Below are 15069 nucleotides of genomic sequence, written 5' to 3' on the forward strand. Positions count from 1 at the left end.
GAATTCTGCATTGAACATTTGGTCCTAAACTGACACTGTGACTGTACAAAGGAGCACAATATAGAAAGCAACCAAGTATGAGATATTTTAACCAAGTCAGTGAATGAAATGATAACTACAGTAAATGAGTTACTGAACTATAAATGAGATATATAACATGTGCTCTGAGGATCACAGATGACCATGCTGATGTAATTGTCACAAAAGAAATAAGAGGTTTTGATATAAAAAAAATGACTTTCTTGTACAAAAATTTCTATGTATGCAATAAAAGGCTTTTTTGAGCAGCTACATTTCCGTTCAGCACGTTCCTTCATCGCATTCATTCCACAAATACTGCATAAACAACCACAACCCTGTATTTCTTGCCACTAAGCTGCACTTACAGAGCAATGGAGGCCTGAGACTGTATTTCACAGTAGTTGTATATGAACGGTAAATGATTACTCATTTGATGTCACCACTCAAAGGTTTAAACTGGTGACATTCCAGCCAAACACTGGACTTCCATAGCTGCAGAATCTATGACAACAACAGAGGCTATTGTAGTTGTCCAAAGTGTTTATTTACTATCCCTCACCTATCCCTGATCCTGCAGAACAAGAAAAATTAAAACTAGATTTTTTAAAATACCCATCTTACAAATACCGTGGAATCACTTTTGAATTACCTTGCTCTAAGATTTAAATGTAAAATGATTAACTATGAACCTTGGATTTGGTTTTTGCACACTCCTGGAAATGTTCTTAAACATGTTCTGAATGGCCTGCGACATTGTTTCACTTGTCTACTATAATGAAAGTTTAAAGAAAATGTCCAAATTCTCTGGTTCCAGATTATGAAATATGAATATTTTCAGATTATTTTGTTTCTCTGTGACAGTAAAGAGAATAGATTTGGGTTGTGGTATGATGGCCAGGATAAAACACAATAGTGATGATTGGAAACAGTAATCAACATTTTCCGACATTTTCATTTTAAGGGTCAAACAACTAAAGAAAATAATAGACAGACCAAGTGAAGATGAAAATAATCATTAGTTGCAGCTATAGTGTGATCATAACTGTGTTAAAGCTTACAATAGTAAATAATGTGGGTTATATGGAGGCTTGGGAGGAAGTCAACTCTGACACTGCAAACACACACTTGAATCAGGGCACAACATTTGCACCAGCCAAACGCTGGGCAAATTTGCTTTATTCGCCAACCTATAAAACCACAACGGTAATCTAATGAGTGGCTGGTAAAATGTGGATATTCGCTAGCCATTTGACCAGTGCACAACAAAGTTAATTTTGCATCAATATCAGTTTTACGTTAAGAAAAGCTTTCTTTCCTGAGTTCTAAAACATCTCATTCAGTTGACTTCCATGAGTCTGACACTTTTCACAACTACGCTGAGAATCCAACCAGACGAGCTACTACATGAAGGTAAATCAGCAGAATTTTCCAACCACCTTCGTCACTAGCTGCTGTCTTTACTTGGTCCCTCTGCCTCAGCAAACATGAGATCTCGACGTGTCGCTTGTGTTATGCAATATGAACTCACTGCAGACAGCTGGAGGCAAAACGAAGTAGGTTTTTTTTTGGTGGGATGTTGAGAGAGAAGAGCTGAGCAGAGATGGGAAAGCGACATGGTACACTCCCGCTCACTTCCTGGTTTGTCACCGAGACTATGATGGTTGACAAGTAAAACTTGCCCCATTTGCGACGTCACCGCTCCGTCATAATTGAACAGAATCGAAGGAGAACGTACAGATTGCTGACGTCATAAATGAAGCCACCGTCTGACTGTCGCTGACCTGCAAATGTGAGACGTTTCTGCCTTTGATAATGTCCAAAGTCTCACATGTAGGAAGCGACACATACAAGAGAAACGCACATGAGGTTAGTTTACATCCACCTCTGCCTCTTTTCTTCTATATGAGAAAGCTTTTCGTTATATTTCCCAAGTTGTTTTCCCCATTGACGCTGTTGTGAGGCCTAGCTTTAGCCATCTCTAAATTAGCTTTGTTACGCAGGTTAACAGATGTACCTGAAGGCTGGGCAGCAGGCCTGGGACCGACCGACCAACCAACCAACCAGCTTCAATATAAAAAAATTAAAAAATCTTATAAAGTTCACCATCCTGTCGGTTATGACAGTGAAATCAGTGCTTAAGCCAACACAGGTCAAAAAAAGTTTACATTTGTAGCAGCAGTCACTCGGTCATTTGCAGAACTTACAGTTAAATGTCGAAAATACAAACTTACCTAATGAAGACAAACTTTTTTGACGACTTATTGGGAGGAGAAACGATGTCAGGTTGGTGTACAAGGTAGGAAAATATGACTACTCCAACAAGAGAGGGGTTACGTTTAATGACCTCACATCACAGCCACAAAAAACAATCAATTAAATATTTTGGAGCGCATTTTCTTCTTTGCTCACTAACCAGCTGCAGACAGTGTGTCAGCGCACTGGTGGCCAGGAGGTGTATTGCAACAACACTGGTATCAATCATAAAGCACGCAGGCACAACTACTAGCAGCATTGACTGAGCATGGACCCTATTTAATGTATTGTCTCATGGTTTGTATTTGAATCAGTACTACGCTGTAAATAAACGCTATAAATAAATATATATATATATATAATATAAGATTAAAAAGTAATGTAGTAAAAAATATATTCCAATTGGAAAAGAGCTGTTGAATTGTACGAGATATTGATGTAATGTGCAAATCTAAAATTATGTATGGCAGTATTGTGCCAATTGTGCAGCAGTAGTGCAAATTGTAAAAAAGTTCTGTGTTTAGCAGTTTTCCATATCTGTACTGTAACGCAGTTATCGTATGAATTTGTTGGATATCCACAACAATGATTGTGTGGTTTCCAGTCTTTCTGGCTTGTAAAATAAAGAAAGGTCCACCTGGGACGCCTCAGCAGATGTTGCATTGTCTCAAAAGAGCACATATTTTGTTTTAATTGAATAACTTGCATAGGCTTGAGGAGATAAATACAATAATTCATAATAAACAAAGCTTCAAAACCTTTGTGTCAAAAATATGTCCTATCATCTTGACCTCTTAGTTTAATCCAGTGACCCCTTGTGGGGGTCCCAGCAACCAAATTAGGAATTACTGCTTTACAATCTCTATGTAGGATACCAGGAAAACATCTCATCAGTCGGATGGAATAAGATAAGATAAGATAAGATAAGATAAGATAAGATAAGATAAGATAAGATAAGATATTCCTTTATTTGTCCCAAAATGGGGAAATCTGCAGTATTACAGCAGCAAGTGAACCAGTGGTGATTTTGCAAGCCTGTCTGTTAGAGATGGGACAACCACTTATGCTACAGGTTCAAATAGTTTTATTTTAACAGGTCTAATGTTCTTTGGATAGTTCTGTCATTATTATTGTCTTTCCCTCAGGGTTCATGAACTATCATAGGGTCCTCTGCTCTCTGTAGAAATCTGTGATTGTTTATTCTGAACAATTATTATTATAAATTATAGTCGACCACTCTACTATGTACTAATATTTCTTGTTGTAATTTACGTTATCCACTGAAATGAGTAATTTAGCAGAGTGGTTTGAACGTTTGCACGGCATTGTATGTCAAATTCTCATTGGGAGCTGAGCCCCCCTAAAGGTCTGATCCTAGAATCGCCCCTGAAGTGGACAGTAAAAATAGAAGAGCATCAATAGGAAAGAATAAAGAACAATAAATAAGTACGAGAACAATAACAATAATAGAACAAATATAGGTAGTGTAGCTTCTGTAATATTGTTAAAACATGTAATCGATAAAAGTTTGTATGAGATGAAAACCTTTTGCTACCCTGCTGCAAAGCTTTGCTTTTTTTTTTAAATCATTTCGTTATCATTAGTAACATAATTTCCTAGCCTAAGAAATAAATAAATAAAACTGATGTAAAGATGAGAGTATAAACCCTGGTGACACAGTATGACATATCAGCTGATCAATAGAATTTTTTTGGTTTGTTTTTTGTACGCATGCGCAACAAGGGGGCGCAGAGGCACACACGCGGATGCGGAAGCATGTGAAAAGGATGAAAACTATCTTGTACACACATGTGTTATCTTTGGCCAGACGATCCTCAAACCTTCCGCTAGGGACACACTGACACTGGTTGCATCCTGTCGTCTATTCTCCACGCATGTGCGATCTCAACCAGAAACATTTTGTACGATAATGTGAGAAAGTGATCGAGGAGGGCGCCAGCACATTTTTGAGTAATGGTTAACACTGCTGCTATGCTACATACATTCAACAGTCTACGCGCTGTCCATATGTTGCGTAATCTGAAAGCATCGCGTTCATTTTAGATGAAGAGAAGCAATTGTTGGATTTACCTGCGGATCCACCGGCAATAATTTGATGAGAAGCCTCCCGGAGTATGCTCTGTGGCTTTTTGGTTGTCATATTAGCGTTTCCGTTTATCTACAAAGGAAAATATAGGTGACAACGCTGCTCAAACAGTTCGTCTTGAGCTATATCGTGCAATCAGATCAACAGTAACAGAAACAGTATGTGTCAGCGCTGGTGTACACTCGACTAACCTGTGCTTTGGAGTGAGGTGAGGTCGCTTGGTTGGATCTTATCCTGTCGTTGCAGAAGCCCACGCCAGGGAAACGCGCAGCAGTGATATCTCACCGAGTGCACTGAGGCTAGGCTAGGCTAATATGGAATCAATTATACCAGCACCAAACCCTGTTTCAAATTTAACCTCCCAGTGTCTCTCACTGTGCTTCAATGCTGTAAATAGGAAGGGTACACAAGCACTGAGTCCCCGTCACTGATCAATATAGGGTAAACAATCGCACAATGAGCACAAAGGTCACGCATTTTCATAAATATCCATGCATATCTGCATGTTTTTGTGACACATTCTACGTTTGACACATATATAGGCCACTGTATGACATTATTTTTACAGCATGTTAATGACACAGCTGCAGAAGGGGATTAGAGCCATGTGAAAAATGTAGGCCTATTTGAGTTCTGAGTTTAAATCAGAATTGTGAAAATAACTTCAGGATTCTGACTTCAATCTCAAAATTCCAAATTAGATTTTTTTTTTCAGAATACCGAGATTAAATACTTTAATCTTGGAATTCTGACTTTAAACTCAGAATTTTAATTTAGAATTTTTGTCAGAATTCTGAGATTAAAGACTCAGAACTAATTATTTTCCACACGTGGCCCTAATCTTCTTTTGTATTATACACACTAAAAAACATTTGATTAAAATTTTACCCAGTTTGGGTTAATATGGCAAGAGTGCAATACTGGGTTAATGTTACCCATAAGCCACTTGAGTTTTTTTTTTTACCCATTTTTTAATTTTAATGTTTTGTTTTTACATGTTTTAATGTATTTACCCAAACTACAGCTTGTTATAATCTACTCTCTTATAACTTGCACGCCACCATTCGTTATTGATTGTTTATAACCTTTAAACATCATATGCACATTGTTTTGTACAAGTAACAATATGACTACTTTTTGTGTTTAACACCCACTGTTGTACCTATAGGTGCTATATTGATCCAAGCTTGGTTACATTTGAACCCATTGATTTTTAATGTGTATGATGTGTTACAGGCTGAGAATATACACACATGTAGATTGCTGTGCAGTATATAATTCCAAAAGGAGGTATACTGAAGTCCTTTGAATTAACTTTCCTCCTTTGTAGCACTGCTTAAGTCACAAAGAGGCTGACTCATCAAATAAAACTTGTCTAACTTTAAAGCATCTCTCTACCCAAAATATCAAATATCAAATTATCCAATGAGTGCTTGAAAGGTGGCTGTAGAAAGTTTCACAAGGAACAGAGGCTGTTGTCAAACTTCAGTTGGTTGCAGTGGATTATGGTGCAGGACATTTGGATAAATCAAACTAACCACAGCCATAGTTTTCTGCAGAGGAACAAACCACAAAATAATATTTGGTTGAATAATTCAAAGCCACAACTAGTATGAACAGGGAATATATTACATATTGAAAGACAATGGAGACCTAATAGCACATGTATCAAAAATGATTATAGATTACAATCTAGTGCATTATGATAATACATATTTCTTGTTAAATTGCTTCATGACATTTAACGACATTTAAAAATGGCCCAAAGGTTAGCAGGTTTGCGCAAGAGATGCCTATAGGGCGTCTTGCGCAAACCAGATATACACACACTGTTCCCCCATCTCACCCTGTTTTATGTAATGTGGGTCTCATGTTTTAAAGGTCAGCTGTATGTAAAGAGTCATTTCACACAGATGACATCTTGCTTCAGAAGGTCTTTTAAGGACAGTTGCTTAAGATTAACATTCCTAACAGGTTGTGTTTGATGAAGAAACCACAAAATAGCAACGTGTACTGTCATGGTTCAACAGGTTTAATGGTAAACCTCATCCAAAACATGTACAGACTGTTCTCTTTTGACATGTGTCTATTAGTTGCCTATACATTTCCAGCATTTACAGTACTTTGAATTGGAACAAAAGGCTAACAAGTTAATTAAAGGGACATTTCACTTACTTTATTTCATTTGAGAGTTTAAAAGCTTTAACTTTTCCAGGTTGTGTCGGCTGTTTACGATAAAGGGAACATGTGCTCAATAGATAAATCAACCTACTGTGGGCAAAATAGTGATAGTTCGCTATAAATTCAGGTCAAAATAAAAATGAGCAGAAATGATAAATGTATCAATCAGTTAGTAGGCAGACATCAGAAAATGAGTATCTATTTTTGATAAGTGATTCATTATTATCAAGTTATTTTTCAAGCAAAAATTCACTGGTTCCAACCTTGCAAGTGTGAAAATATGCGCCTTTGCTGTGGTTTCTCTGACAATAAACTGAATATATTTGAGTTTTAGACTGTTGGATGGACAAAGTTGGACAATAAAGATGTCAAATTGTATTCTTGTATTTCCTGATATTTTATAGACCAAACAATTACTCAGTTATTAGAGAAAGTAAACAGAAGATTGATCAATAATGAAAATAGTCATTAGTTGCAGCCCTAAAATAAAGTATTTCAACCAGATGTTCATGAATGAAAGACTGAAAATTATTCAGGAAGAAGCAGTCACACTTGAGGATTATGAAAAAGAACAGAGACTTCAGACTTTAAAAGAAGTTTGAAATTATGCAACCCTCTGCATTCACTATTCAAGATAAATATTATTTTTCAGATCATACCTTATTATTAATATAACATACACAATGATACAGTTGGCTAGTAAAATACTGTAAGGACTTGTAATGAGATGCTCATCATTCCCACAATACTGGAATCTTTTACTTTAAATCGAAGTTGATTTAAACTCTAACAAAGCATGAGCCATATTTCTCCATGGAAAAATAAATAAGTTATTTTCTTTTTTGATGAGCAATGAAGGCATGCAGAAATTCAGCAGTGAGCCCTATAACGAGCGTTTCATTTTCTGTAAGAGCAGCTATGGAACAACAAGATCTTCAGACAAGCTATAAAAATATGGGATTTACAGCTTATATTTGGCAGGAAAATGCCATTACCACTTTAACCCCCCTGGATAAGAAAAGGCAGAACAGCTTCCACCCCTAAAACCTCAACACGAGTAAAACATGAAAATTGGGCTGACTGTATTCAACCAGCACAGAGGGTTAAGTATTTAGTTTATGGATGTTTTGAATGTATTTTTAGTGACATAGTGTGTAGAAACAGTTTTCCTTTCTTTCCCAAGAAGAGATGTGATGAATGGATGGATTATCTTACTATAGCATGAACTCTGTTTCCTGATTACAGGCAAAAAATGTCAAAAGTTTTTATTCCGGCACAAGAAAATAGGCCAAGCAAATAACAAATGTTATTTAAGAAATTAACAGCTATAACATTTTTTGCAGGATTTATATTTTTCAAATTACTGCAAAGTATTCTTACCCAAAACATTAAGATAGAAAACAGTAGAACAAATCTGGTTTTTCATTAAAATGATCCCTGATAAATTAATACTTAATATATTATATAGATTTAATTGAGATAAAAAGAAGAGCTGGAAAAAAAGACAATAAAAAACATAAAATAAAACAATCTAACCAAGGATTGTACCATTTATTGTATTGTCTCACACAAACGTACAGTCAACATAAAGACAACATCTTTCAAACATTTGTAACACACTCTAGTACAGTACCAAACATACTCTTCTTAAATTACTCTACTACATTAAAGAAACTACGTTTTCCTAATTAAATGTGACAGTTGTGGAAAACAACACCTTTTTAAGCGAATGCTAAAAAATAAAAAATAAAATAAAAAAAGAAGGAAATAAATAACTAATTTATTTTTATATGAGCAAGACAGTGGTTTGATCCAAAACAGTTCAAGTCATTGAGAATATTTTGGTAGCTCTTATTAAAAAAATGCCCACTCCTTTTTTTGTTAGACTGGTTATTAAAAATAGAGTGACAGCAGTGACCTGAAAAGTTCCATGTGTTGAAATTTTCAGGGGAATTTTTCATTAGAGGACCGTCAGATAATGAACACATTCCACTACTTACATTTTCCCACATACAGTACTCTAATATCGCTACTACATATCTTTTTTAATTCATTCTAATGTAACAACTGTTGTACTTCAGTAACACTACAATGATAATAGATCTTTTGGGGAAAAAAGTAGTCCTACCCATTGTTTATATAAGAGACCAAAAGGTAATTAAAGTAATATAAGATGTGGATTTTTATATGATCATTAAAGCACTAAGAACTATGAATATGTAGCATCACATGCAATGTCAGTCCCTTTCTAATTGCACAGTACCTCTTAAATGAATTTTAATTCTGGTTCATTGTCAAGTAAAAGTGATAATTATAGATACAGTGACACACAACACAGCACTCAGAAGGTAACAGTTTTGTTTTTCATGAAAGAAAAGAGGCTGAGGTCAGAAGAAAAGGCAAGACTGAGCAGTGGGAAAGTGAGTAAAAGGATCTCACAGCGAGTAGAAGTGTGACAAGTGGCAAACAGTCCTCAGACTACTAATATTTAAAAAATAACATCCAATTTCAACAATGAATTAGAAACTGACCTTACACCTAAATAAGAGTTGGAGCACTCTTTTGTAGAAGAAATAAACAGTCTAACAAGACTGACCCTAACACCTCTAATTCTTAATCTTCATAAGAAACATTTACAAAAACACAAAAATAATCTCATAGTACCTGTTCTGTAAAAATGGAAAAACCTGGACATGCAACCCTATGCACTCCGGTTGAACGCTGACAAAAGGTAACTGTTGTCATCAAGCCTCCCTGTAGTCAAACAGTCTTTGTTGTTTTTGTTGCTTGTACAATTCACAGTAGAGTGGGGCCCTTGGTGGTGTAGTTCATGGTGGGGAAGTGCCTGCTGTCTACATCCCAGTGGCCGTGTGGCTGTTGCGAGGCAGACGGGAGGCTGGGGTTCCAGTGGTTAATGTAGCTGGCCATGAGCAGAGTCAGCTCCAGTATCTGAGATGGAGGAAAAAACAGGATTAATGGCTTTAACATTATGATACTATTAGGTTTCATTTGATTCTGGGGAGCTAGAGACCCATACTTTCTGACAGAAGATGTGAAAACCTGAGAAACCCAACTGATCTGCAATAAAAGGATGAAGTTAGCCTCATTAGCCTCAGCTACATTAGTAATATGACTCTGTGTTACAGCCCCAATGCGATTCTGCACACATAAAACAGGAGAATCAACCTGTTTTCTCTATTAGTGCTTGGTTGTGAGGGTCTGTAAAAACAGGTAAATATGGAAAAGGCAGGGCCTCACTATTCCCTCCTTTATCTTCATAGCTCCTTTATAGTACTTCAACACATTCAACACTTCATCCATCCACTTACCTTTCCTTCACCCTTCAGTTGCCGATGCCTTAGGACAGTGGTTCCTTACTGTTTTCAACACATATTCCAAAACATCCCTATCCAATTAACTCGAGTTACATCATCAACATCATTCATCACCATACCCCATCATGGTCCATTTGAACTGATTATAAACTAAATGTTATTAAACATCATTAACAAAAAATGTCATGCAATTGACTCAATATTTTATAATATGGTTGCAATATGTTTTCATACAATTGAACAGCCAGTTTTAAGGATGGTTTAGTGAAGTTTGCATGTGTAGAAGCCTGATGTTTCATGCATTCATTATTTTTAGTTAGGTAACTATTTCAACAGTTCATCCATTATAGTCTATGTTTCCTTGTTTACTAATATAGCTGGCTAACTGATGTAGACTGTTGCAGAAAGGTATCTATTTAAAATGTCCATTCATTTAGTTATTTCAACATGTATCCATTACTTCAGCTGATAGTTTAAACTCATTATGTTACCTTTAGTGAACTACTGTGTTTCAACAGTTTATCCATTACTTTTAGCTAACTATTTCAACCTCATCATTAGTTAATCTATTTCAACTGTTTATTCAACACATGGTGTTCAGGTGTTATAGCTATATGTTTTTAATTAAATTGTAATCTAGATTTGTTTATTTAATTTAGGAATTTTTAGGCAAAGTGGAAACGTGGCCCAGCTTTTGAACACCCACAAATTATATTGAGCATGTGTGCAGAGGAACACAGGGAGGGCGGATGGCTCACCTTTGGTTTAGCCATAGCAAAAACCAGCTTCTCCACGCTCTTCTTCCCAACTCCAGGCTCCCTCTGTTGGCTCGTGACCACCATGAAATCATCACAGCAACCACCAAAGGTAATCACAGACTGGTAGGAGTATGTGACCAGTGTGTGCTGCAAAATATAAGCATTGCCACTGTAAATGTGCAATGAAATGGATATAAACAGGGAGCATGTTCACATTTTATTGCTGATCCCAGAATAAAGCACAAAATCCTTTTGGGAAATCATTTTGGTTTCTGCTTTTTTTAGGGGCAAATTGAGTGTGAAGAAGCGTGACATTATTTCCAGTGACTGTGTTTGTTACTTTGTTCCTTTCTCTGACTTACTGAGAGCACATGAGCAAAGCTGCCCCCAGATTGGGAAAGAAATGGACCACCATAGGATGCTGAAAACTACAGAGCTCAAGCTAACATCGTTTATATGCTGGGACTGCTGTCTGTCAGGGTTAAGAACTTCAAATTGGAGGCAGGCCATTTTATTTTCATGTGCATTTCTGATGTTTGGTTTGAAACATGAATAAAAAAATCTTTTCCAGACTAGTGGGTCAACAAAGCTCAGCAGCAGTGGTTGTAAAAAGGAATCTCAGTATTTCAGTAATAAAGCTGTAGGTCTGCAACAGAAGTAAAAACCTGACCCTAAATTCTAAAATGTTCAAATTAAATAATTTTTCATTCTGTTTTTACAACATTTTATGTAACAACACAGGATAGAGATGGCTTGTGTTGATGGAGGTATTTGCTCTACACTGTTTGAAAACTCACCATTGTGTAGTCCAGCACACACAATCCATCCTCATTGACTGCCAGCCACACCTGGCTCTGCTCAACAGGGGAGGGTGGGACAGGCTGTGGACATGGGAACGAAAGAAAGGTAATGTTACAGGTGTAATTCATCCAAAGCAAAGACTAAAACTTACTCTTTGGGTCATCTTAATCTCAAACTGGTCCAAATGTGCTTACAAGCATCATGTTATTGTCCAAGACAAATGAAAAATGTCAAAATGAGCATTCCTTATATCACACAGAGCACAACATTAAAAATATAACAATATTTATTTTACCTTGGCACTGAGGAGTTTGGCTCCCAACAGGGGCCATTTCCGAGCCACAGTTAGGTATATTCTCACACACTCGGATGCACTGCACCCACGTAGCATAGACCACTTAGTGGTCAGACGCTCAGTAAGATCTCTGAAAGGAGACAACGAACAGTAGTGCAGATTGCAGTCACATTGTTTGTTAGGATTTGTGGATATTGCAAAATACAGTGAAGAAATCTGTATGTTGACATCTTGTTCTCGATAAATGTGGAGTGATGTGCTCAGATAACACCAGTGTTTCTTTTACCTGAGCTGCTCTGAACTGCAGTCCTGTTTGTAGCGTTTGGGGTAGAAGCGCTCTAAAGCCTGCAGGAGAATCAGCTGAGATTTGGGTTGAGGAGAACCAGTGGGAGAGGAGGCAGCTGGTCGCTCCAAATCACCATGTTCAACCTGCAAAAAGACAAAAAATAATGAAGAGGAGAAAAAAAAGAGACGTGTCATTCTTGGACTTACAGAGCACTTCATAAATAAATATACAGACCAATGTCCTTTTTAGTGCAAAAACCTTTATTGCAATCTATACTGCATCTTGCCATAATCTTTACACACCTGTGCCATGAGGGCAGCCACCTCAAGAGCCAGCTCTTTGTTCACAGGGAAGTTGCCTTGATGAACTTCATCATTCACCTGGTAAGCCAGAAGGAGGCGCTCTCTCTCCGTCTCTCCTTTCACCTGAGATCGGAAACACAGCCTGTGCAAGCACGAAACAACAAAAAAAAACAAGAGGAAAAGGTTGTTATGAAACTTGTTTTTCAGGGGAGAGTCTGGCAGAGAATGGACTTATGCACACACCACTCACTGCATTTTCATAGAACAAGAAAACTAAACCCAACACTTACAATTACCAGGAACAGGGAGAATCCAAACATATCACATCACCATCTCTTACTGTGTGGTCTATGTTTTTCATTCTAAAAAGCTTATCTTTACACAAATGTTTGTTTTTGTTAAAGGAATAATTGTGAACACACAATAAAGGATTTTGAGTTGATAGGTGTGTCTCTGTTTGTTGAGAGATGTTTGGATCTTATACAGCCCACATGTGAGCAAGGGAGTCCTACCTGTTCTTGTATGTTAGGCGGACAATCCGAGTCCCCTCGTTTTTCCCAGGGTGCAGCTCCTTTAGGGCCTGCTCCCACTTGGAAATGACATCGCAGATCTGACAAAAGGGATACTAGTCATTCTCAAGTCAGACATGTGGAAATATTTGACCATATTTTTGGTTCTGTCAGTGGGTGGTGGTAGCTACAGCTAGACACAACGACACTGATCTTTTGAAAAAAGTTGGTTATACTGTGCTGTATGTGCTAGATAGAGTTCACTGTCTTTGGTTGACTGGTTAGACATGATGAAACAGTTCCAGTAACCCAAATTAAAATTAAGTGGAAGTGCTTCTTTTACCACAATTGAGTGGAATTAAATTACAGTGGACAGCTATTATGCTGAAGTATGCCAGCATTTGAAAATAAAAAAAGTTATAAAGAAGTTTGGACAGCCTGAATTTGTCCAAATTAGTCTTTAACTACCCACTACCGATCTTCAAAGATATTAGGTAACACGAGATGAGTTATTTCACTAAAAACACCTCAGAAAGCCAAGAGCTTCAGTGGAGTTTAGAGGGTTTCTACCATCCACTTATACTCAGTGACCCATAGTCCTACCTTGGCAGACGGCTGCAGGCAGTGCTCCAGGTCTTTGCCAGATGGATCATCAGTGAAGAGGGCAAATCCAGACAGCTGAGGCTTTCTCATGCCAATTCTCTGGTTCAGCGTGTTGAGGAACTCTTCCACTGTGGTCGAGCCGTCAAAACCCACCACCTACATGAGAAAACAGATAGTGACAATATCACACAGCTGCAGAACCACAGTACCAGAAGTTTCAAACGATTGCTAACTAGAGATGTAGACTGTTGTAATAGTTGTGGTTGAAACATCCAGGTGGGGCACGTGGTGGCACCTACACTGCTGCTTTCCTCTCTTATAGTTGCTGCAGGTAGGCATGTTCAGAACTGATCTGACAGTGACAATACAGCTCTCACTGAAAGAGAATTTTGCTCAACATGAGTGAGTGAGTCTTTGAATGATTTACAAGCCAGTTTAATGATGTGCTTCAGAACTAAGAGGAATGTGGTGAAGTGTTACAATAGTAATGTGTTTAAAAAGCCCCTCTGGCCAATCCTTGCTCAATTGTTGTCACAACGAGTTGACATTCCTGGCATCTTTCTTTGTAAGGAATACTAGACGATTCTACTGTTTACCATGCAATCCTCAAGATGGAGGATACAACTGGACTGTCAACATAATACCTCTGCACGGTTGGAAAATGTAGTGTCATGGTATTATTAACTTCTGATGCCATGTTTTGGCATCTAATTCGCCACCAAAGTTATGGATGTTTTACTCAAACTGGACTTGCAGCAACACACCTGCTCCAACGCAACCCCCTGCATTTAAAAAAAAAACACTGCTATTTTCAATCTAAATGCCATTACATGTTAAAGAGAAAAGATGATTTAGTAAATGTCAGGATCAGGATGGCAAAACGTGTTACCTGGTAGGTGTTGTTCATAAAATGGACTGGGATGCTGAATGGCAGTGAATGGTGGTATGGGTTCCTCAGTAGGATGGAGACTATCTCCATACGTGAGGGTTTGGCCTCCCGCTCTCCATTCTGCAGCGTTCGTTCCACCGACCTCTGACAGTACACTGCATACTTCCCCACCTCGCTCCTGTGTGGAGAAATGAGATGGGAACATAAAGATATACTCAGAAACCTGTTAATTTCTATTTTCATTAGCTTACGTTGGAGTTTTCTGTGATACGTCAAAGAAATCAGGGGTCAGATACAGGCTTCATGTAGCTCACCTTGGGTCAGCATTGCGTTGCAGGTACTGTCTCAGGTACCAGAGGAAATGTTGTTGGGGAAGAAACAGAGCCACACACAGAGACAACAGCTGCCAGCACTACAGAAAGAGGTGGTAAAAAGAGACATACTTTAGGTAACAGGATCACTGAAAAAAACCTCTCACTCCTCCTCACGCATATCTGTTTTGTCTTTTGTGTGCACCAAGCTGACCTGTGTGAGGGAGTAGTTGTGTGGCGTCCGGCGGTTAGTCTGTTTGATGAGCTGGCAGTACATTTCATTCTGCAGCTCTGGGTGGGTCAGGCACACTTGCAAAGCATTCTGTGCCAACGAGGTGTGGTAATCGACAGATGGAGACTCAGCCAGCACGTTGATGAAGAGCTGACAGGACTGCAGAGGAGAGGAAACTTCTTAGTG

General features: G+C 38.0%; 2 protein-coding genes across 3 annotated transcripts in view; both read right to left on the minus strand.

Moving 5' to 3' along the window:
* Window positions 1-4773, minus strand: part of slc25a21 (solute carrier family 25 member 21) — a 92444-nt gene extending 87671 nt beyond the window's left edge. The window contains exons 1-2 of the mRNA XM_062440055.1: window positions 4573-4773; window positions 4366-4453 (exon numbers count right to left, since the gene is read on the minus strand). Of these exons, the coding sequence (XP_062296039.1) occupies window positions 4366-4435 (70 nt within the window). The 5' untranslated portion in view covers window positions 4436-4453; window positions 4573-4773. The remainder of the gene's footprint in view (window positions 1-4365; window positions 4454-4572) is intronic.
* Window positions 4774-8100: 3327 nt separating this feature from the next.
* Window positions 8101-15069, minus strand: part of plekhh1 (pleckstrin homology domain containing, family H (with MyTH4 domain) member 1) — a 35526-nt gene continuing 28557 nt past the window's right edge. For both annotated transcript variants that reach the window (XM_062440178.1, XM_062440177.1), the window contains exons 20-30: window positions 14866-15042; window positions 14655-14752; window positions 14341-14518; window positions 13452-13607; window positions 12852-12949; window positions 12340-12481; window positions 12038-12180; window positions 11752-11881; window positions 11453-11536; window positions 10656-10802; window positions 8101-9511 (exon numbers count right to left, since the gene is read on the minus strand). In XM_062440178.1, the coding sequence (XP_062296162.1) occupies window positions 9359-9511; window positions 10656-10802; window positions 11453-11536; window positions 11752-11881; window positions 12038-12180; window positions 12340-12481; window positions 12852-12949; window positions 13452-13607; window positions 14341-14518; window positions 14655-14752; window positions 14866-15042 (1506 nt within the window). In that variant the 3' untranslated portion in view covers window positions 8101-9358. The remainder of the gene's footprint in view (window positions 9512-10655; window positions 10803-11452; window positions 11537-11751; window positions 11882-12037; window positions 12181-12339; window positions 12482-12851; window positions 12950-13451; window positions 13608-14340; window positions 14519-14654; window positions 14753-14865; window positions 15043-15069) is intronic.

Source organism: Scomber scombrus, chromosome 19 (assembly GCF_963691925.1).
Source record: "Scomber scombrus chromosome 19, fScoSco1.1, whole genome shotgun sequence".
Classification (NCBI taxonomy): domain Eukaryota; kingdom Metazoa; phylum Chordata; class Actinopteri; order Scombriformes; family Scombridae; genus Scomber; species Scomber scombrus.